The sequence below is a fragment of the Scyliorhinus canicula genome, chromosome 17 (genome assembly GCF_902713615.1).
Source record: "Scyliorhinus canicula chromosome 17, sScyCan1.1, whole genome shotgun sequence".
In the NCBI taxonomy this organism is placed as follows: Eukaryota; Metazoa; Chordata; class Chondrichthyes; order Carcharhiniformes; family Scyliorhinidae; genus Scyliorhinus; species Scyliorhinus canicula.
Window position 1 is genome coordinate 17,968,283 of NC_052162.1, and position 23,700 is coordinate 17,991,982.

The 23,700-nt window shown below is 47.8% G+C and overlaps 1 protein-coding gene across 2 annotated transcripts in view; it reads left to right on the forward strand.

Annotated features, from left to right (window-relative positions):
* Window positions 1-23,700, forward strand: part of si:rp71-46j2.7 — a 68,196-nt gene that overhangs the window by 9,129 nt on the left and 35,367 nt on the right. For both annotated transcript variants that reach the window (XR_005457733.1, XM_038775437.1), the window contains exons 2-5: window positions 6,873-6,969; window positions 10,087-10,303; window positions 20,629-20,771; window positions 22,668-22,821. Coding sequence is in view for 1 of the 2 variants with exons in the window: in XM_038775437.1 (XP_038631365.1) it covers window positions 6,873-6,969; window positions 10,087-10,303; window positions 20,629-20,771; window positions 22,668-22,821 (611 nt within the window). In the remaining variant the exon portion in view is untranslated. The remainder of the gene's footprint in view (window positions 1-6,872; window positions 6,970-10,086; window positions 10,304-20,628; window positions 20,772-22,667; window positions 22,822-23,700) is intronic.

Sequence of the window (23,700 nt, forward strand, 5' to 3'; positions counted from 1 at the left end):
AGCTGGAGTTGGGGAGAACTTTAACAAGGCATCAAATAGATAACGGTAGAATTGCTGACAGCAACTTCTGGATTTCTGCAGTATTCTGCACATGTGCTGACTCACTAAGTTTCTTTCAGCTTCAGAGGAAAACTTTTTTTTTATAAATGTTTTTTATTGAGTTTTCATTTTATATATGACAAATTACAAATTATTAGAGAGAAAAAAAGAAAACACAAAAATTTAACATGAATATTTACAGGTGAGCATCTTCATAACAACAATTGTGGCCGTCCCCTTTAGCCAGCATACATATTTTACATTCCCCAATATGGCTGAGGCACATGTTTATAGGCATTTATTTATAGTTTGGTTTTGGGCCTTAGCTTGCTATCAAACCCCCATAATGAGCCCGTAACCCCCCCCCCCCCCCCCACCCGATTCCCGTCCATTTTCCCCTGATTCTTGGCCACCCGACTATTCTTCCTCTTGTACGTTGGCCACAAACAGGTCCCGGAACAATTGCATGAATGGCTCCCACGTTCTGTGGAAGCCGTCGTCTGACCCTCGGATGGCGAATTTGATTTTCTCCATTTTGGAGAGATTCCGAGAGGTCGGACAGCCAGCCTGCAGCTCTGGGTGGTGCTGCTGACCGCCAGCCAAACAGGATTCTACGGCGGGCAATCAGGGAGGCAAGGGCGTCCGCCCTCCTCCCCAGGAATAGATCTGGCTGGTCTGAAACCCCGAAGATCGCCTGATCGGGCATGGCTCCACCCTCACCCCCATCACTTTGGACATAGCCTCGAAGAAGGCTGTCCAGTACTCCACAAGTCTGGGGCAAGACCAGAACATGTGGGCGTGGTTGGCCGGGCCTCTTTGGCACCGCTCACATCTGTCCTCCACCTCCGGGAAGAACCTACTCATACGGTTTCTCGTTAAGTGGGCTCTATGTACCACTTTTAGTTGCGTCAGGCTGAGCCTTGCGCACGTGGAGGTGGAGTTGACCCTATGCAGTGCTTCGCTCCAGAGTCCCCACCCTATCTCCATCCCCAGGTCATCCTCCCATTTCCTCCTTGTTGCGTCCAGTACGGTGTCGTCCCTATCTACCAGTCGGTCATGCATGTCACTACAGTTCCCTTTCTCTAGGATACTTGCGTCCAGTAGGTCTTCCAGTAGTGTCTGTCGTGGCGGTTGTGGGTACGTCCTTGTCTCCTTTCGTAGGAAGTTTTTGAGCTGCAGGTACCGTAGCTCGTTCCCCCAGCTAGCTGAAATTTCTCTGTCAGTTCGTCCAGTGTTGCGATCCTGTCGTCCGTGTATAGGTCCCTGACTGTCAGTGTCCCCCCCGTCCTTCCTCCACCTTTTGAAGGTGGCGTCAGTCAGTGCTGGTTTGAACCTATGGTTGTTGCAGATGGGAGCCTTGTCCGACATTTTGTACAGGCCAAATTGCTGCCGCAGTTGGTTCCAGGATTGGAGGGTGGCTGTCACCACTGGGCTGCTGGAGTGTTTTTTGGGTGGGGATGGGAGTGCTGCTGTGGCGAGGGCCCGGAGGGAGGTTCCCATGCAGGAGGCCTCCTCCGCACGCACCCACTCGGCTTCTGGCTCCTGGATCCATCCCCTTACTCGCTCAGCTGTTGCCGCCCAGTGGTAGAATTGTAGATTCGGGAGGGCTAGCCCCCCCCCTGGATTTTGTTTTTTGTAGGACCTTCTTTGGGATCCTAGCATTTTTACCCCCCCATACGAACGCCATGATATGTTTGTCCAGTGCTTTGAAAAAGGCCTTGGGGATGTAGATCGGAATGGATCTAAACAGGAAGAGGAACCTGGGCAGTACGTTCATTTTGATCGTCTGGACTCCCCGCGAGGGAGAGCGGGAGTGTGTTCCATCTTTGCAGGTCCTTTTTAACTTCCTCCGTCAGGCTGGTGAAGTTCCATTTGTGGATCCCTTTCCAGTCATGGGCTATTTGGATCCCCAGGTAGCGGAATTTATGTCGGGCTTGTTTGCTTCAGAGGAAAACTGATGGTGAATATTAACTGTCGTTATCACCACAAAATCCTGGTGATTAACCTTTATACTGACTTCACCATTTGCCCATTCTTGGTGTAAAAGGTGAAAGGCTCCTACATAGTGTACTATGTCCTCTTGGTGTTCTTTTCAATTAATATTTAAAATAGAGACATGCCATCAGGAATGCCTCTCATGTCCTTTTTTAAAAAAAAAACATTTGAGTGCCCAATTATTATTTTCCAGTTATGGGGCAATTTAATGTTGCTAATCCACCTACCCTGCACATCTTTGGGTTGTGGAGGGTGAAACCCACGCGACACGGGGAGAATGTACAAACTCCACACATGATGTGGAGATGCTGGCATTGGACTGGGGTGGCCACAGTAAGAAGTTTTACAATGCCAGGTTAATGTCCAACAGGTTTGTTTGGAATCACTAGCTTTTGGAGCGCAGCTCCTTCATCAGGTGCCTCTGCTGCTCACCTGGGGAACTCTTATTTCACGAGCCTCACTGGGAGATCAATCGGGTCATTAGGAAGGCAAATGCAATGTTAGCATTCATGTTGCGAGAGCTATGATACAAGAGTGGGGATGTACTTCAGAGGCTGTGGAGAGCTCTGGTCAGACTCCATTTGGAGTATTGTGAGCAATTCTGGGCCCCGTATCTAAGGAAAGACGTGCTGGCCTTGTAAAGGGTCCAGAGGAGGTTCACAGGAATGATCCCTGGAATGAAGGACTATCATACATTGAGGGGCAGTTGCTCTGGGTCTGTACTCAATGGAGATTAGGGGGATCCAATTGAAACACACAATACTGAGAGGCCTGGATAGAATGAACGTGGAGAGGATTTTTCCACTCGTAGGAGAGACTAGAATCCAAGGGCACAGCCTCCGACTGAAGGGACGATCCTATAATACAGAGATGAGGAGGAATTTCTTCAGCCGGAGGGTGGTGAATCTGTGGAGCTCTTTGCCGCATAAAGCTGTGGAGGCCAAATCACTGAGTGTCTTTAAGACAAAGATAGATAGGTTCTTGATTAATATGGGGATGATGGGTAATAAGGAGAAGGCAGAAGAATGGGGATGTAAAACATATCAGCCACGACTGAATGGTGGAGCAGACTCGATGGGCCGAGTGGCCAATTCTGCTCCTATGTCTTATGGGCTTATGGGTTATTACATACCCCTCTTATACTATTGAGCTACACCCATTGCATCAGATTAGTAATGAGGTTTGCCCTCTGTTGTACCTAACCAGCACCATTTTATAGTGTCAGAGGATTCAGAAGTGACATAAACCAGCACATTCGTGTTTACAAATAATCATTTAGTAGTACAGAGCTTGAGTATTGTTGAGAGATACTTTTTTTGGTGAAGTTTTTCCTGACAAGGTATTGAATTCAATGTGAGAGAAATCTTCACATTCATACTGGATGAGAAGAGAGTGCGATTGGCAAGTGGACTCTGGTCAGGGTTTTGCCATGGACAATGCAGTACAGAAGAGTTAACTGCCAAGCATCTGTTTAAATTCAGCTACCTGTTGTTGTGAGTGGTACAGTGGTTAGAGGTTAGCACTGTTGTCTCACAGCGTCAGTGACCCTGGTTCAATTCTGGCCTTGGGTGACTGTGTGGAGTTTTCACATTCTCCCCATATCTGCGTGGGTTTCCTCGGGGTGCTCCGGTTTCCTCCCACAGTCCAAAGATGTGCAGGTTAGGTGGATTGGCCATGCTAAATTGCCCTTAGTGTCCAAAGAAATGCAGGTTAGGTGGGGTTACGGGGATTGGGCAGGGGAGTAAGCCTAGGTGGGGTGCTCTTTCAGAGGGACGGTGCTGACTCGATGGGCCAAATGGCCTCCTTCTGCACTGTAGGAATTATTTTTTTTTAAACTTAAGAGTGTCCGGTTAGGGTTTCCAATTAAGGGGCAATTTAGCGTGGCCAATCCACACAACCTGCACATCTTTGGGTTGTGGGGGTGAATCCCACGCAGACACGGCCCTGTAGGAATTCTGTGGTGCATTTTTCATGGCAATGCCTCAACCACACCAATCAGTGGCCACTTGGCAACCAATGAGCACCTTTTTCTCATGTTGTATAAATTGTTCCCTTAGACATTTGTTATTCTTGTGATTCTGTCCTGATGAGTGCAAGACAAAAAACTTTGACCGCCTGTCTCTTTTTAAAAAAAAACAATACTCTGGTTATGTTAGTGCTCTTTCATCACCCTTGTTAATCTATTGGACCTAGTGGCCACCTGTAGATATTAGAAGTTCCACTCGGCCACGTTTTATTTCATCAGGAACTTGGCACACTTTGACCTGTTTGCGGATGTTGCTCACATCTTCTGTTATGTTTATCTATTAGAAGCATCCGCCATGCCACAATATGGTGCATGGTGATGTCTCAATGATGAGGGCTTGAGACTTGTATGTTTAGTCATGAGCCTTTTATTGTTAACTTTGAACTATTCAAGGTATGGTCACGAATGGAGCTGTTTCATGCGGGTAGGCTGCTTGCAGAGTTCTGCTCCTAGACTGTTCCCCCAGAGTCTCTTGCGATGTGACTCTGCATGGTACTGTACTGTGGGCAGTGCGCTTCTCCAGTCCCAGGTTAACCCTTGCTCCGCTGAGCACCTTTTACATTGCATCACAATGTAATCAGGCATGTAGCTCAACAGTGGTTCGGTAGCATCACTACTGACTGAGCTGGCCAGGTCCGAAAGGATATAACTGCTGGACTGGGTCTGCGGAAGGAACAAGAAGGAAAAACATTCTTGGCCTCATCCCGGCACACATCCCTCCTTCTTTCCCACTACCAACTTAGTCAGCACCTTCACGTCTGTGCTCTGCAACGAAATGGGCCTCTATGACCCACACTCTAACGGATCCTTCCCCTTCTTCCGGATGAGCGTGATTGACATCGATGTCAGTGTCTCTGGCAGCTCCCTCTTCTCCAATGCCTCACTAAACAAATGCAGTGCCAAATCTGTTGCAAATGCCTTATAGAACTCTGCTGGAAAGCTATCTGGCCCTGGAGCCTTCTCTGACTTCATCTTCCTAATTCTATCAATCGCCTCCCTCAGCCCGTGCGGCTCCTCCAATGCCTGCTCCCTCTCTTCCACCAACCTTGGAAAATCCATCCAGGAAATGTCCCATATCCCCTTCCTCGGCCCTGTACCGTTTCTCATAATACCCCCCTGAACACCTCATTTATCTCCCCCTTCTCCATTTCTCAACTTTAAAATTTCCCTGGACACAGCCTGCCTCCTCCAGCTGGTGGGCCAGCATGCGGCTTGCCTTCTCCCCATATTCCTATTGCATCCCCCTCTCCCTCCTTAGCTGCCCCACTGTCCTCCCTGTCGTCAACCTATCGAACTGCCCTTGTAACCTCTTCCTCTCCGCCAGCAACTCTTTAGTGGGGGGCCCCCGAATCTCCTGTACATCTCGGCTATCTCATCCAACAGCCCCCCCATGGCTCCTCCTCCTGTCACTGTGTGCCTTGAACGAGATGATCTCCCCTCGGACCACCAACTTCAACCCCTCCCAGAATGTGGCCGCCGACACCTCCTGTTCTGATTGATTTCCATGTACTCCTGATCGCCGACCTCATCTTTTCAAGATAGGGAATAGTGTTTGGAGCGGGGATTGAAAATTATAGCTTCAGTCTTCCCAATATTTGTTTGAAGGAAGGGTGACAGTGGTTAGCACTGCTGCCTCACAGCGCCAGGGACCCAGGTTTTATTCTCGCCTTGGGTGACTGTGTAGAGTTTGCAGGTTAGCTGAATTGGCCACGATCAATGCACAGGGGTTATGTAGATAGGTGGGGGAGCAGGCCTAGGTAGAGTAATCAATAGTGGCCATCTCCTGCACTGTGTAGGGATTCTATGAAGTTTCTGCTCCTGCAGCAGTGGATATAAGCAGTCTGATGATTTAGTAACAGTGCAGGGATTGAGAGATATGGCTTGCGAGGTAGACCTGGACGTTATCCGTGTACACTTTTTTTGAAAATTAATTTTGTGCTTTTGTTTGCAAAAGTTATTGCTTGGATAGGATGAAAATTCAGACGGCCTCCTTGAGCCTGCTCTGCCATTTAATAGGATCATGACTGATCTGATTGTGGCCTCACCTATTCCCATCATCCTCTGATACTCTGACTTCCTTGTTAGTCAAGAATTTAAATCTACCACTGCTAAATAATTCAATGACCCAACCTCTACCACTATCTGGAAGGGAGTTCAACCACACTCAACCCTCGAGAGAAAGGATCCTCCTCATCTTCTTCTTAAATTGGCTACCCCTTATTTTCGAACAGTGTCCCCTAGTTCTAGGGTGCGATTTATTACAATTAGAGTCCTGTGTCGGGTGTGTTTTAGTCGGGTGTTCCCCAGAGCTGGCAGCAAAGAGAATGACCCCACCTTAAACAGGACTTTCCTTCATTTCTGGGCCCCGCAGAGGTAGCGGTCAGTCCGATTTCCCGCAGTAACGTCCTCTGTTCGCTAGTGCATGGCGCACCAATCTCTGAACCCCCACTGCGGCCTCTAGAGGCGCCTCCCCCCCACACTTACCAAAGCGGATGTCCTCGAGCCCATCGCACCCACCTCCTAAAGGCAGTGCACATCCCCCCCGAGCCCGATCCCTGGCATGGGCAAAATGCCACCCGAGAACCTTGGCATTGGCAGACTGGCAGTGCCCCTGCCAGTGTGACAGTGCCACCTGGGCACTCTCGCGAGATATGCGGCTTTGTCGTTTCCCGAGTCCGCCACGGCCTGTCGATGGCATATCTAGTCTAGCCCATGTGGAGCAACATCCTTTCAGCATCCACCTTCCACCCTGTCATGTACCTTTCAGGATCCTTTTATGTTTCAAATAATATTGCAACACATTTTTACACAGGAAATAAACCACACGAACAGTGTTGTGGATGCAGCTGATGGAAAAGTGCAGAGTTCAATCGAGCTTGACCCTTCCCTTCGTCAGTCCCTAACGAAAGGTAAATATTCAAAGTACCGAATTCCGGCCGACGTGTTCAAATTTTAAAGATGACACTTTATGAAAACTGTTTAGGCATTTGAACCGTACATTCGAGGTGAGGTAGTTTTTTAAATCTGTTGATTAGTCCTTACTTTTAATCCGTAGCAAGATTTAACCAGTGCTTACCAGAGACATCGAAGGTGGCTGGCATTCTCCGACCGTTGGGATTCTCCGTTCTGCCAGCAGCGTGGGGTGGCTTCAATGGGCAATCCCATTGGCAAGCGGAGGGATTAGGGAATCCCGCTGCCAGCGAATGGCGCGCAGCCGAGAAACAGGGGGGAACGAAGAATCCCGACCCTAATCAATTCTGTGTTTTGCTAATTTTTCTGCTGCCCGTGTTTGATTTGCATTCTCTGCACAGTGGTCTTCCACACACCAAACTCTGCAGGCCTGATTATAAATACATACATAGACAATTCTCGCTAAGTTGCACTGGCAGCCAAGATAGATTTGCAGATGGAGAATGAGAATATTCCCTCATCATTAAACACTATTGGCATTTACAAACAAAAGAGTGAACGTGCTTCCGTAAAATCAAATCCCTGCGACATACTTTTTTTTAAAAATAATTTTAGATTACCCAATTATTTTTTCCAATTAAGGGGCAATTTAGCCTGGCCAATCCACCTACTCTGCACATTTTTGGGTTGTGGGGGCGAAACCCACGCAGACACGGGGAGAATGTGCAAACTCCACATGGACAGTGACCCAGAGCCGGGATCGAACCTGGGACCTCAGCGCCGTGAGGCGGTTGTGCTAACCACTAGGCCACCGTGCTGCCCTTCGACATACTTTTTTAAAGGGATAAGTTAGATGTTCTAATTAATTGAGAATATGCAAATCATAAAATGATTACATTACAGGAGACCATTCAATCCTCATGTCCATGCTGTCTCTCTACAAGAGCAGATCATCTAGTCCTACTTTCCTGCCTTTTCCCCTCAGGCAGGATCTGGAATTAAAAGTTTATTTTTTTTTAATTTTTTTTTTTTTAATTTAGTGTATCCAATTAATTTTTTTCCAATTAAGGGGCAATTTAGCGTGGCCAATCCACCTACCCTGCACATCTTTGGGTTGTGGGGGTGAAACCCACGCAGACACGAGGAGAATGTGCAAACTCCACACGGACAGTGACCCAGAGCCGGGATCGAACCTGGGACCTCGGCGCCGTGAAGCAACAGGGCTAACCCACTGCGCATTAAAAGTTTATTAATGACTGACCATGAAACCATTGTTGGAAAAACCCGTCGGGTTCACTAATGTCCTTTAGAGAAGGAAATCTGCCATCCTTACCTGGTCTGGCCTATATGTGACTAGATCCACAGCGACTGTTAAATTCCCTCTGAAATGGCCCAGAAAACCACTTAGTTCAAGGGCAGTTAGGGATGGGCACCAGATGCTGGCATTGCCAGTGATGCCCACAACCTGTGAATAAAGTTCCTAGTCCTTGGAACCATCCTTGGCTTTCCTAAAGCCTTTTTTGAAGTGTGGCACCCAGAGTTGGACACACTAATCCACCTGAGGCTGAAATAATGTTTCATAATGGTTCACCATAGCCTCCTTGTACTGTATGCCCCAATGATAAAACGCAGGATTCTGTATGCCTGTTATTTGACCTCCCCTTTAAGAATTGTACCCTTTATTTTATATTGTCTGTCCTTATTCTTCCTATCAAAAGGTTTCACTTCACACTTTTCTGCATTAACATCCATCTTCATGTGCCTGCACATTTCCTCTTTAAGTCTATTACTATATTTGTCACTATTCAAATAGTATCAAGTTTTGCATCATCTGGAAATGTTGAAATTGTGTCCTGTCCACCCAAGTCCATGCGATTAATATGGATCAAGAAAAGCAATCATCCTAGTGCCAATCCCTGGGGAACCCCATTGTATAACTTCCTCCAGTCTCAAAAGCTATTGTTCATAGTTTCCTTCTGTTACCTGTCACTTGGCCAACTTTGAATCCGTCTTGCCACCTTGGCTTTATTTTGTGGACATTGCTGACCAGGCACAGCAGCACAGTGGTTAGCACAAATGCTTCACACTCCAGGGTCCCAGGTTCGATTCCAGGCTTGGGTCACTGCCTGTGCGGAGTCTGCACGTTCTCCCCATGTCGGCATGGGTTTCCTCCGGGTGCTCCGGTTTCCTCCCACAGTCCAAAGATCTGCAGGATAGGTGGATTGGCCATGCTAAATTGCCCTTAGTGTCTAAAATTGCCCTGAGTGTTGGGTGGGGTTACTAGGTTATGGGGATAGGGTGGAGGTGTGGGCTTGGGTAGGGTGCTCTTTCCAAGGGCCGGTGCAGACTCGATGGGCCGAATGGCCTCCTTCTGCACTGTACATTCTATGATTATGTGGCACTTTATCAAATGCCTTTTGGAAGTTTAGGTAAACCACGTCAACTACATTACCCCCATCAACTCCGAATTCTTGTTGCCTCATCAAAATACCCAATCGAGTTAGTTAAACGAAATTTGCCTCTTCCAGGCCGCAGCTGACTTTTCTTAATTAATCCACATTTGTACAAGTTACCAGATCATTTCTAAAACCTTTGCCACTGCTGAGGTTAAACTGACTGGGCCTGTAGTTGTTGAGCACATCCTTACAGACAGTTTCGGACATGGTTGTAACATTTGCAATTCCCGGTTCTCTGCCACCACTCCGGAGAATTCTAGGATCACTGCCGATAATTCCACTATTATCACCCTTATTTCCCTCCACATCCTTGGATGCACCTGCTCTGGTCCGGATGCCTTAACAATTTTGGTACAGCCAGCTTATCTAATACCTCTGCTTTATTGATGTTTTGCTCATCTGGTATCTAACTCCCCCCTCTTTCACTATGTCTTTGGCAGCACCACCTTCCTTGGCAAAGCCAGATGCAAAGAATTAATTTTGCACCTCAGCCATGTCCTTTGGCTCCATATGTAAATCTCCTTTTTGGTCTCTAAATTGGTCCTATGCCCTTTACCACTGTTTTACTATTTATATGCCCATAGAAAATTTTTTGGATTCCATTATGTTAGCAGGGTCAGCTTCTTGTGTGGTTTTAAATACATTGTTTCTGTCTTTTAGTGTTTGAATGTAGTTACTCCCAGTTCATCCTGTTGTGGTACATTCCACCTGAACCCAAGGAAGATCAGCCACTCTACAAGACCCTGCTTAATGAGTTTAACATGATGGTGGATCATGCAGTTGGGAAATTCGGGCAACTGGATCTTACCAGAATAGAGCGTGGGTTGATTCGAATCCTGACTGTCCATTTGCGAGCCGTCAAGAAGGAAAAGAAGAGGTATGATATGTTTTTTGAGTTTAAAAAAAAAGATCCAATGGTTAAGAATGGAACTTTAAAACTAAAATAGGGCTATCAAACAGAACTATCAACTTCACCTAGAACTTCAACCCTTCTCACCACTTGTTTGAAATCCTGAACTCTTGTTTTCTTCATCCAGTAAAGTATCTCCTTCAGAAATGTATTTCTTACTCCGCTGACTGGCGTGACGCTCACAGGAGACGGACTTTCATGATCTTCCCAGAGCAATGTTTTTACTTGGGTGACGCAGCATTTTTGCCCTATCCACGAGTTTACCTTTTAATCCAACAGACATTAATAGAGATAATATGGTTTTGGGATGGGGGGGGGGGGGGGGGAGGATATACAAATGTAAGCAATTTTCTAGCACTCTCCAGAAGCTTACATGACCCAACATCAAGGCTCGTACAATATAACCATTATATAACCATCATCTGGATCTGGCACCTTCTAAGGCCTTACTTAACCAATGCATGTATAAACTTCTGTTAACCTCATCCATCCACCTTTTTATTTTTATTTCGGATCCATCAATCTGTTTTTTTCATCATTACCCTCTTGACTTTGTTCTTTAGCTTGTTTCTCAATGATGAAAGCCAACTCCTTGTAAAACCAGAATCCAACTCAAATTGGAATCACTTTTTTTTCCTACTCAATGTAGGAACTGAATCTTTGGCACTTGATAGGCCAGCTGTTCCCCTCACACAGCCCCACCCCACTGAGAGGAGCTGACCAATCAGAGGCCAGCACTTCTGTTGGACTGCAGTATCACTGGGAAAACGGTGGCTGTCGCCCGTATAATTCCTGCCCGGGGCCTTGGATAATCACTGGACCCTAGGCCAGAAGTGAGTGAGTGATGGCAGGAAGGGAGTTGCAGGACAGGGGTTAGCAGCAAGGGCATGGGGATGGCTCTCACTGGCCCCCCCCCCCCCCCCCAACCTTTCTGATGCTGGGACCCTTCATTGGGCACCTCAGAGCCTGATTAAAACAATGCACGCCCATTCCCTCCCAGAGTTCCAAAGCAACCCCACATGCGTTTGCATGCTGGATGCCCACATGTTGAACCTCCGTTAATACCAATGGGGTGAGATGAGGCCCTTAGATGGGCACCACTTAGAGCTCATCTTGGAACAGGGGTTTGATGATGCTGAGAGCTTGTCTGCCATTTGGGACGTAGCACAGTTAAAATCCCCACCCAATAAAAGCAATCCTTTTATTTAAGATAAGTTGGAAGATCTTTTTAGTAAATTGTGGATCATTCTCGTTTTGAGGCGTATACATTTATCAATGATACCTCTGTCCCAGCTCCAGTTCCATTAAAGCATTCATGGTCCTTGTGTTGTGAGTGGGTACAGAAATGTACTGATCTGTGGAATAAGATTGCTACATCTCATTTTTCTCCTGAATGCAGGAGAGGAAAAGAATGCCAGGTTTGCCCAAGGTCTGCCTAGCTTAGTATGTTCTGTGTCTGAAAAATGTGTTTCTGTAAAAGTGCAATTATGCAGCTTAGATATTTCAACGGACAGAGTATCTTTTTTCTATTAATTGGGTTTCACGTTATAACTAATACGCATCCATAATAATCTGTATTCAATTGACGTGAAAGGTGTGTCCAGCTTGACAAATAGCATAATATCAAAGAAGAGGGAACTGGGGGAGAGAGAGGGGGGAAGGGAAAAAGAAAGAAAGTGGCTTTAACATTATTCCCTTGAGAATACTGTGGGGTAGAAACTATGATTGCAATAGGTTGAACTGCAATTTTACCAAGTGGGGCTGGGCCAAAAAATCAAAATTGTTTATACAGCTAAAGCAAGGCTTATGGGCTCACTATCCCATTTGTGAGAGGGTGAATTGTCAGGCTGGGAAGCTGAGCTTTGAGGAAGATGCAGAGATCTTTCAGTGCAATTTGGACAAGTTGAGTGAGTGGGCAAATGTATGGCAGATACAGTATAATTTGGACAAATGTGAGGTGATCCACTTTGGTAGCAAAAATGGGAAGCCAAATTATTATCTGAATGGCCATAAATTAGGAGAGGGGAATGCGCAACGAAACCTGGATGTCCTCGTATACCCGTCACTGGGGATAAGCATACAGATACAGCAGGCGGGAAAGAAGGCAAATGGTATGTTGGCGGTCACAGCGAGAGGATTTGAGTACATACATAGATACATAGAAGATAGGAGCAGGAGGAGGCCTTTTGGCCCTTCGAGCCTGCTCCGCCATTCATCACAATCATGGCTGACCATCCAACTCAATAGCCTAATCCTGCTTTCTCCCTTTGATCCCATTCTCCCCAATGAGAACAGGAGCAGGGATGTCTTGCTGCAATTATACAGGACCTTGGTGAGGCCACACCTGGAATATTGTGTGCAGTTTTTGTGTCTCTATCTGAGGAAGGACTTGCTCTAAAGGGAGTGCAACAAAGGTTTACCAGACTGATTCCTGGGATGGCAGGACTGGCATATGAGGAATGATTGAATCAGTTAGGATTGTATTCATTGGAGTTCAGAAGAATGAGGGGGGGGAATCTCATAGAAACCTATAAAATTTGAAGAAGACTAAACAGGGTAGATGCAGGAAGGATGTTCCTGAAGGTAGGTCAAGAACATGGGGTCACAGTCTGAGGATACGGGATAGACCACTTAGGACAGAGATGAGGAGAAATGTCTTCACCCAGAGAGGAGTGGTCGACCTGTGAAATTCACTACCACAGAAAGAGGTTGAGGCTAAAACTCTGTTTTCAAGAAGCAGGTTGGTTATAGCAGTAGGGGTGAAGGGGATCAATGTGGGGGGGTGTGTAAGGCGGGATCAGGCTATTGAGTTGGGTGACCAGCCATGTTTATGATGAATGGCTGAGAGCAGGCTCGAAGGGCCAAATGGCCTCTTCCTGTTCCTATTTTCTATGATTCTATTAGAGTTCGATGGCTTTTGAGGCAGCGATCTGTGAACCCGCTCTTGTTGTAATGTAGGAGTTAATGTAAATCCTTGAGAAAGCTTTCGACCACCTGGATAATGTCCCCAACTCCCTGAGTGTTCTGGCACCCCGTGAATTCGCAGGTTGTTCCGTCTCATGACGTTTTTACGGCGCTGTCACCTGTGTCTCCTGAGTGAATACGAGAGTAGCGTCTCGCTGTGTAAGTTGCTATCCTCAACCAAACTGATTCTGATCTCAGACTCCACTTTCCTCTTTCCCAAATCGCTGACACTTTGCTCCAGATCTGAGAACTGAATTGTTCATTTTTCCCAAGGGTGTGGTTTACTTGTTTTCTGAGTTTTCTCAGCTCAGTCAGGATAATGCTGTGCTCAGACGCTCCCATAGCTGAAGGCTCGGGTGGGCCTGTTGCTGCCATGTAGAGATGGGCTGCGGCTTCTAACTTCTGCATTTCTGTCATACTGAAGTATTTTTGATTACTCTCTCTTGCACCTCAAACTTTGGCTCATTCTGTGTCTATAGCTATACTCGGTAAGTATTTTGGGGTGATTTACTAAGTGGACGGAGATGGATTCTTGTTGGGGAAAACGGAACAACACTCAGCAGGCAGCCAGTCGGTTCCCCAGCTCCCTCTAATCAATCCTTCTCTTTCAACCTGAGAATAACCTTTTTCAGCCTCTGAGAAGGTTCTCAAGATATCTCCTGTAGGTCTTTTAGATCCACCGTACAAGTTATGGGACAATACTGCTCCAATGACATATGGAGAGGTGTGACAGGTTGACACCAATTCCTTGGACGACTCCACTTCAAGACTTTAAACATAAAAATCTAGCCTGATGCTCCATTGCAATACTGACGAGGAGCTACACTGTCGGAGGGGTCGGATTTCAGGCGAAGTGTTGAATCGAAGTCCCGTCGTTTCTCTCAGGTGAATGTAAAAGATCGCACGACGCTAGAATAGACAATAGTTTTCCCCAGTGTCCTGGCTGATATTTATCCCTCAATCAATGTCACCGAGACCAATTACCTGGTCACCATGACATTGCTGCTTGTGGGAGCTTGCTGTGCGCAAATGTAGTTCCTGCTATACAACAGTGACCACACTTCAAAAGTACTTCACTGACTGTAAAGTTCTACGGTTGTGAACAACACTATAAATACAAGTCACCCTCTGTAGTAAACCAGCAATTCTCTGATTACTACTTTTCACTATTCACAGGCTTGCTTTCAATGGTGGGATTACCGTTATAAAGTAAACCTGCCGAAGGTAATGAACGGCAGCACAGTGGTTAGCACAGTTGCTTCACAGATCCAGGGTCCCAGGTTCGATTCCCAGCTGGGTCACTGTCTGTGCAGAGTCTTCACGTTCTCCCTGTGTCTGCGTGGGTTTCCTCCCACAGCCCAAAGATGTGCAGGTTAAGTGGATTGGCCACGCTAAATTGCCCTCAGTGTCCAAAAAAAAATGTTGGGTGGTGTTACTGTGTTACGGGGACAGGGGGGAGGTGTGGGCTTGGGTGCTCTTTCCAAGAGCTGGCACAGACTCGATGGGCCGGATGGCCTCCTTTTGCACTGTAAATTCTATGATTCCCTTTGGTGATGATTTTCCTGGGTACTTCTGATTTCCTTATGCTATTGACAGTAAATATAAACACCAGTCAGCAGGGATGGACGGATGGGCAGTCTCACAAATGCACAAGTACTCTATCTCACGCCCAAACACCTCCTCCGAGAATCTAGTGTTGTCACGTGATATATATGTGACCGCTCTTGATCATCATCTGGTGTTAAGAAGTATTAACATTAAATTGTTAACTCTGTCTCCCATACAATATACATATTGTTACACCCTTCACTTACCCAAGGAAAACTGAGGCCTGTGTAATTGCTTAGTACTGTAATGATAGGCGGCACGGTGGCGCAGTGGTTAGCCCTGCTGGCTCACGGTGCCGAGGACACAGGTTCGATCCCGGCTCTGGGTCACCGTCCGTGTGGAGTTTGCACATTCTCCTCGTGTCTGCATGGGTTTCACCCCCCACAACCCAAAGATGTGCAGGGTAGGTGGATTGGCCACGCTAAATTGCCCCTTAATTGGAAAAGAAAATTTGAGTACTCTAAATTTATATTTAAAAAAATACAGCAATGACTGCTTTACTTGGTCAAAATATTCTATGCCTTGGCAAGTTATTAATCTGGTGAAACACTCTTTTTTTTTAAACCATGAAGCCCATCACATGACTTTGCAAACGAGCCCTTATGTCATCACCTGCATCAGTGAATCAAAATCCACCACACTTCCTGCAATTTGGCAACATTTCCTGACAGAGCTGAAACTAGCACATTTTCTTCAGCAGACTTGATGGGCCGAATGGCCTCCTTATGCTCCTTTGTTTTATGATCTTATTGCATTGGCCTGCTGCATTCCTTACCCACTCCATCATCATTAAAGCTTTTTCTTGTGTGTATCTGCATCTCCCAACCCTTCCTTCTCTCTCCACCCGTTTCTATTTCGCAAGTTCTTTTAATATCTTTGGGCTGCATACCTGAAATGCTGCCACTTAGCACGTTGAGAAATTTATCCCGAGGTGTTTTTTTTTTTCTACTCCTGAGAAGTGAAGTGGCTAAAATTAAAAAAACCCTGAAAAACACAAAGAAGTCTCCCTTTGTGGAGTATTGCCCTGGCTGTGATATAAAGTGGCACCTTCGTGGCAACTAATGTAAGTTGCCCCTCATTGCCAGTGGTTTCAAAAACTGAGGTTCCGGTTTTGATTCCAGCCCAGTTTTACTCTTAAGAAGCATTGCCGTTTACAAGGGTTCGATGCATGTTCTGACAAGCGACTGAATTAGGCACCGCTGCTGTTCCATGCGTTCAGAATGGTATTTTTTCCTGTTCATGAGCCAGAAAAAAAGTCACATGGGGTACCTAGCAAAGCTTAAAAGAAATAACAGCTTTTCGATTGAAGTTGAGCATCAGGCGCATGGATTTCTTATTCTCGCAAGCAGACAGGAGAACGTTGCATGATTTTTCGACAGGCGGGGCCTACGCTCAGGCAACTAGTCCCTCTAGCTTAACTGACTACTGATTCCACTTACTGGTTCGGAGTCCACCTGATTAGCTCATTGGGAGCACTGAGAGTGGAAGTCACACTCTGGACTGAATCTTGGATTGTGTGCGGACACTTGTGTAGTACTGAAGAAGCAAAGGACTCTCTGAATTGAGGTGTCAGCATTTGAGTGAGATATTAGACTTGAGGGACCATTTGCCTGTTTGAGCTGTGTGGGTGGATATTAAATTCCTTGACACTATTGAAGAACAGTAGAGGGTTCACCTATTGTTTCTGGATTCCCAACTGTTTGTGTGACCATGTAGCCCCACTCAAATGCTCTTTTACTAGTCTTACAATATTTTAAATTTAAGGTAATCATCTGGAATGCATTGCCCTGAAAGAGTCGTGGAAGATTAAGTAATTTTCCAAATAGTAATGGAATTATATAAAAAAAGCGAAGGTTTGTAGGGTGAGCGGTGAGGTTTTTTGGGGGAGGGGGGGGGGGGATGCATGGCCTCTTTCTGCGTTGAATGATCTATCCAATTTTCTTTTTTGAAAGTTATTGGGCAGGATTCTCCCGTACCCAGCGGGACAGAGTGGCATGAACCCCTCCGGTGTCGGCCCACCCCAAAGCTGCGGAATCCTCCGCACCTTCAGGGGCTAGGCCGGCGCCGGAGTGGTTTGCACCCCACCGTCCGGCGTGGAAGGCCTATGGTGCCACGCCAGCCAGAGCCGAAGGGACTCTGCCGGCCGGCGAGAGTCCGCGCGGGTGTGTCAGCAGCCGCTGACATCATCCCCACACATGCGCAGGGCGGGGGTCACCTACGCGTCAGCCATTGCAGAGGCTGACACGGCCGACGCGTAGTAAAAGAGTGCCCCCACGGCACATGCCCGCCTGCGGATCGGTTGGCCCCGATCGCGGGCCAGGCCACTGTGGGCGCACACACGAGGGCCAGATCGCCCCCCCCGTTTTGGCCCCCCCCCCCCCCCCCCCCCCCCCCCCAGGACCCCGGAGCCCGCCCACGCCGCCAGGTCCCGCCAGTAAGGGACCTAGTCTGATCCACGCCGGCGGGACCAGCAAAAAACCAGCGGGACTTCGGCCCATCGCGGGCCGGACTTTGTGTGTCCCAGGATGCAGCTATCGTGCACGCTCCCTGGGAAGCGTGCACAGACATGGAGATCTGGAGGTGGAGGTCGCACACGAGTTGAACATTCAGGAAGTGGCACCTCTTCCTGTTAATGAAGGGCACTCCCTGATGCGTGCAAGGCGACATGTGTGGCATCTATTGCCCCCCGCAACTGGGACATCCCGGCGATGGCATAAATTCCTGCTGCCTTGACCTATTGATCGGCTTGGTCCAGCTGAAGATAAAGCCTGATGCCTGGGCATACAGGACATCCGGAGCCTCATGGGCTGTAGCTTGTGAAATGTCGCACATTTGAGCCATGGTATGAACCGGTGGCATACAGGTTCAGGGCTGCAGTGACCTTCACAGCCACCGGGAGCGTGCGTCCTCCTCCTCCATGGGGTGCCAAGTCTGTGGGGACATGGCACAGGTGCCTTGTCTCCTTGTTGAGATGGAGTATCCTGCTCACATGTTGTCCATCATCTCCTCAAGAACAATGAAGCCTTTACACCATGGGCCATCTCTGGCGTTTCCCCCCTCTTTTTTATTTTCCTCCTCAGCCTGATGGATGGCTGGGTCTTCATACTGTGCGAATGCCCCCTGCACATGGGATGCCACCTCCAACCTGTGTTGATGCTGCAGCTGCCTCAGTGTCTGTCCACCTGGGCTGCTAACAGCACCGTGCGGGCATGCTCCAATATCTGTAAGGAACTGAAAAAAGGGGAGACCGACAATCAGTTAGGGCTTCCACCCCAGGACCCTCCTATCCCCCACCCTTACATGTCCCGCCTTCTCTGAGTGCCATCCAGTGAGCCAGTTGGGCTGGACAAACTTCACTCTGCACACTGGCCCCCGGCCACATCAGGAGCCCCTAGACCCCAGACCCCTGCCGGGAACATTAGGGAGACTGTGCTCAGGTGCCCTCCACTGATCCACACACTCGCCCTTTGGTCGCGAGGATATGCCCACTGCTGAAACCCAGTGTTTGATTGTTGACTGCTGCCTCGATGGCACTGACAATTCTGGATTTTGGGCAAACTGGTCAGGCTTCAAAGTTTGATTGAAATGCAATAATCATCATCTGAGACATGGCACGTGTAGCCACTTGAGTTACAGGTTCCTCAGTAAAAATGGAGGATAAGCCTGAGAATGTGCTCTCATGTCCAGAACTTTGTCGCTGAAATGATCTGTCCATCAATGTGTTACTTGTTCCACGTATCAGTGCCATTCTCCATCAGGAACCTCAGCTGTCCAGGTCCCTCCCACATGGCCCAATCTCATTGGAACCAAATCCTGGCATCCACACATTCCACTGGTGCTCAAGGTGCAGCTAAACATCCGTGACTTCCAGCATGTTTAACCCATGGTGACATGCTTGTTACACCAGCAACAAAAGCATCAGCAATCAGAAAGCATTTATTCAGTATCCTTGTCAGGTAGCCATTCGGATCAATGTTGTGCACCAAGTCCCGCAGCATCTTCTTCAAACAGGATTGCCTTCTGGACTCGTACATCCCCCTGAGCCCAGTGTTCCCGGACCCAGGTATCTTGGAAAACATTGTTCATCTTTCCAGCTACAGAAAAGGAAGGAAACCGCAACAGCAGGAGCAAACACAACCTGCAGTTGTGAAGTACTCTTGCAACTAACATGGCCAATTCCTTATTAGCAGCAGCCTTCAGCTGTGAAGCTAGAGACTGCTCACAGTCAAAGGGAGTTAAAGTGGCCTTTGCGATACAACCAAGAATAGCACTCTGTCCTAGGTGAGTTTGGTGAGACAGAGAGGCTGCAGTTGTAGTTGCCCCTGTTATGGGTCTCCACAATATTTAAAGATGATGACCCCCGACCTGGAATTCTTCAGGCCGCCCCCCCCCCCCCCCCCCCCCCCCTCCCCCGAGCATTGCAGCAGCTCCTCCGGTGCCCTTGAGCTGCATGCCTGAAAATGGAAATGGCTACTCGCCTCCTCAGCAGCTATTACGGCAGCTTCTAGTTTTTGAAAAGGAGTACTAAACTGCATCCATGTGGTTTCTCACTGGGCAGCCGGTTAATTCTCGGGAGGCCGTTACATTCGACCGCAATATCGCTAATGAGATGGAAATTAATGTAAATTGAGGTTAATTTTTTATTTATTATTCCTTTATCAGAGTTACAAAGCCAGGGCTCAGAATGTGGACTGGGGCAAATCCCTAATCCAGCTCCTTGCCTGCTCCAAAAACCAATTCAAATTGAACCCAATTCATGGTCCCCACAAGAGAGACATACCAGATCCAGGCATTATACCTGACCTCGCGCTCATCTTAGCCAAAGGCCGAGAAGCCATCAATTTGGGGTTAATGATATGCTCGCCCTATTTGGGCGAGATCCGTAACTTGCCGTTGGGAGCGGGCCGGTTAGATGGAAAACTGGGACGGGGTTCTCCCTCTGGTGTGGACGCCATCGGGCTGCTCCGTTTTGCCGGCCGGTCAATGGAGTTTCCCATTGTGGGGCAGCCCCACGCCGTTGGAAAAACCCCAGGCTACCGGCAAAACGGAGCATCCGGCCAGCGGGGAATCCAGCCCCTGATTTGTGTCTGGCACGAATCTCAGTTTTAATTTTTTTTTTCTGTTTTTTTAACCGGCTGTGTTTAAATCGCGCCCAGAATCTCAGTAATTTTGGCCATGTCGACCATTGATTGTTGTAAAAACCCATCTGATTAAGAGTCCTTTAGGGAAGAAAGTTGCCGTTCTTACCCAGCCTGACTCCAGACCCAGCAATGTGGTTGACTAACTGCCCTCTGAAATGGCCCAGCAAGCTACTCCGTTCAAGGACAATTGGGGATGAGCAACAAATGTTGTTAGCAATGCCACGGCCCATGAAAGAGTAATAATAAATGTTTGCTGGACAGTGACATTGAACTTAAACCTTTGCTGATTTTCTTTCTTGAACTATCGCAGAGCAGCTCAGCTAACACGGGTCAGATACAGAAGTGGGAATTGGTTGGGTCCGTACAGAGCAATACCACAGGAATTGATGTATCTAACCTCTGAAACCTCAATGGTGGAGTATGTAATTCTAAAACGTGACCTATACGGAACGCTAGATTTTCCATAAGGCGTTAAATTACTCGCTAAAGTTACACAATTTGAAGACCTATTTTGAAGTGTTGCAAAGTAAAGACCCATTATTTCATATAAGTAAACTGACCGATACCTGTTTGTTGTAGAGAGAAGATCTTCCAAACCCGTCATGAGGAAGTGTGTTTCCTGAGGAGGACTTCGGAAGCCCTGATATACCACTTACTTCCAGATTCATTATGGAAGCTAAACTGTTACTGGCACATTCTGAAGGAAGTTGTTACATTGAAAGGCAGGTACCAGCTGAGCTTAAGCCTGAAAGAAACTTAAAGATGAGGTTTGCGTTTAACGTACTTTGTGGAAGTATGCATTGCAGTCCTGTCTTCAGTCCTCTGTAAACGTCAGCTCGTTCAAAGCTCTGACATCTTTATCCTAACTCCCCTTAACTCTTGACACGCTGCTATTGACCAATTTAAGAGTAACTAAGAGTGTTGGATTGGCTGCTTGAAGGACAGTTATTTCCAGCTGGAACTTCTCTGCAATCACCCTCTGTAATGTGGTAAGTTTGCGGCGAGGTTGGTTTCTGCAGATCTGCAGCAGATCATCTACATGTCCGAAGCTGGAGACTTCAGCCCCCCATTAACTCCAATGTCCTGCCCAAACTGGAGCCTTTGTATACTGTATAGGATGGGACAGACCAAATACTTTTTTTTTTTTAAAGTACCCAATTATTTTTCCCAATTAAGGGGCAATTTAGCATGGCCTACCCTGCACATCTTTGGGTTGTGGGGGTGAAACCCACGCAGACACGGGGAAAACTCCACACGGACAGTGACCCAGAGCCGGGGGGACAGACCAAATACTAATAACCACATGAGCTCACAGTTGGAAATGTTGGGTATATTTAACCAGAGATTTTGTCAGCGTCTATTTCTTTTTTTTTTCTCTCTTAAAAAAAATAAATAAATTTAGAGTACCCAATTAATTTTTTCCAATTAAGGGGCAATTTAGCATGGCCAATCCACCTACTCTGCACATCTTTGGGTTGTGGGGGCGAAACCCACGCAGACACTGGGAGAATGTGCAAACTCCTCACGGACAGTGATCCAGGGCCGAGATTCGAACCCAGGTCCTCAGCGCCGTAGGCAGCAATGCTAACCACTGTGCCACCGTGCTGCCCAGAGTCTATTTCTAATGGATTGGGTTGCAGGGGGAAGTTGTAAGTTCAGATTTCCTTGGCAGAAGCCGGGGGCTCGCAATATTTGGGGTGTCAGATGAGCCGGGAGTGCAGGAGGCGAAAGAGGCCGGTATTCTGGCCTTTGCGTCCCTGGTAGCCCGGCGCAGGATTCTGCTTCAGTGGAAGGATGCGAGGCCCCCAGGATGCGTGGAATCCTGGATTAACGACATGGCAGGGTTTATTAAATTGGAGAGGGTGAAATTTGCCCTAAGGGGATCGGTGCAAGGGTTCTTCAGGCGGTGGCGGTTGGGGAATTACTATTGTTTACTGGTTAACGTTTATTTGTTTATCTATGCACTTTTGTTCTTGTTGTTTTATTATTTGTGTAAAGGGGCGGGGGGGAGGTTTTATTTTTCCTTTCTGTTATTTATAATATGTGAAAAGTTCGAATAAAAATTATTTTTAAAAAAAAGAACTCCAGATTTCCTTGGCAGCTTTTTGGAATAGGATAACTTGTGACTTAAGTTGAAATGTTTGCAGAGTTGAACACCCAACCGACTAACTCAATCTGTGTTGTTTAGATGTTGAATTGAGAGACATTGGGATGGAAATGGTGGATTTATAAAGTTTAAATGTGTACAAAATAGTAGAGAATGGTACTAGTTCATCAGGGGAGAGAGAGGTTCTCTGCAATAAATGCATAAAAAGCTGGGCAGGAAGATTGGAGAGGGCCAAGCTTTGCTGTGGGGATTCTCGATGGTTGCCCAGCCAATCGCATTTCATTCTACAAGCTCCCATGTGCACAATAGACAAGCTAACCGAGAACGGGCCGTTTCCATGGAGCTGCACTCTAGCACAAGTCAGCCCCTTCAAGACAGCAGGGCAAAGTAACTATAGGTGGTAATATTGTATTTGAGGCATTATTAATATTGTTACGATGCACTCTAATGTGAGAAACATTCTTTGTCAAAATAATTCCTTTCCTTGCAACGTTTTTCCCATCCCCAACAGTTCTGGAGGAAGTGATCAATACGGTCTGTGATGCCGACTTTATCAATCAGGCACTGATCAAATTTTTGGATGAAGATTCGCCTGAAACTAATGAAGCCGAAGTTATTCCCGAGGCTCCCCCAACAACTGGGAATGATGACGGAAGAGGAAAAACGTGAGTCGCAATTTTATAATGTATGGTGTCGTTTCTGTCTTCCTCCTGTTTGTTTCAGTGAAATGTGATTGAACTGTGACCGTACTGCCTCTTCGAACTCCTGAGGCTACGTTCCTGCCCAGGGGCTTCTTTAGGGTTTGCTAGTTACCACAAGAATACCAACGTAGACTGTTATTTATTTTTTAAAGTTCCTGTTTATTTACAGATAGATATATAAATCTCAGTGCTTTACATGAGGTTCTACTTCTGTTTTACATCAGGGCCGGGATTCTCCCCTACCCAGCGGGGCGGGGGGTCCCGGCGTGTCGGAGTGGCATGAACCACTCCGGCGTCGGGCCGCCCCACCTTTAGGGGCCAAGCCCTCACATTGAGGGGCTAGGCCCGCGCCGGAGTGATTCCCACTCCGCCGGCTGGCGTGAACGGCTTTTGGCACCACGCCAGCCGTGGCCTAAAGGACTTTGCCGGCCGGCGTAAGTCCACGCATGCGCCAGAGCGTCAGCGGGTGCTGATGTCACACCGGCGCATGCGCAGGGGAGGGGGTCCCTTCCGCCTCCGCCATGGTGAAGGCCATGGCGAAGGCGGAAGAAAAAGAGTGCCCCCACGGCACAGGCCCGCCCACCGATCGGTGGGCCCCAATTGTGGGCCAGGCCACCGTGGGGGCAACCCCCCCCCCCGGGGTCAGATTGCCCCGCGCCCCACCACCACCACCTCCCAGGACCCTGGAGACCGCCCGCGCTGCCAATCCCACTGGTCAGGTAGGTGGTTTAAACCACGCCGGTGCGAGTGGCCTGTCAGCCACGGGACTTCGGGCCAGAGAATCGTCGCAGGGGGCCCGCCGGTTGGCACGGGGGGCCCGCCGACCGCTGCGGCACGATTCCC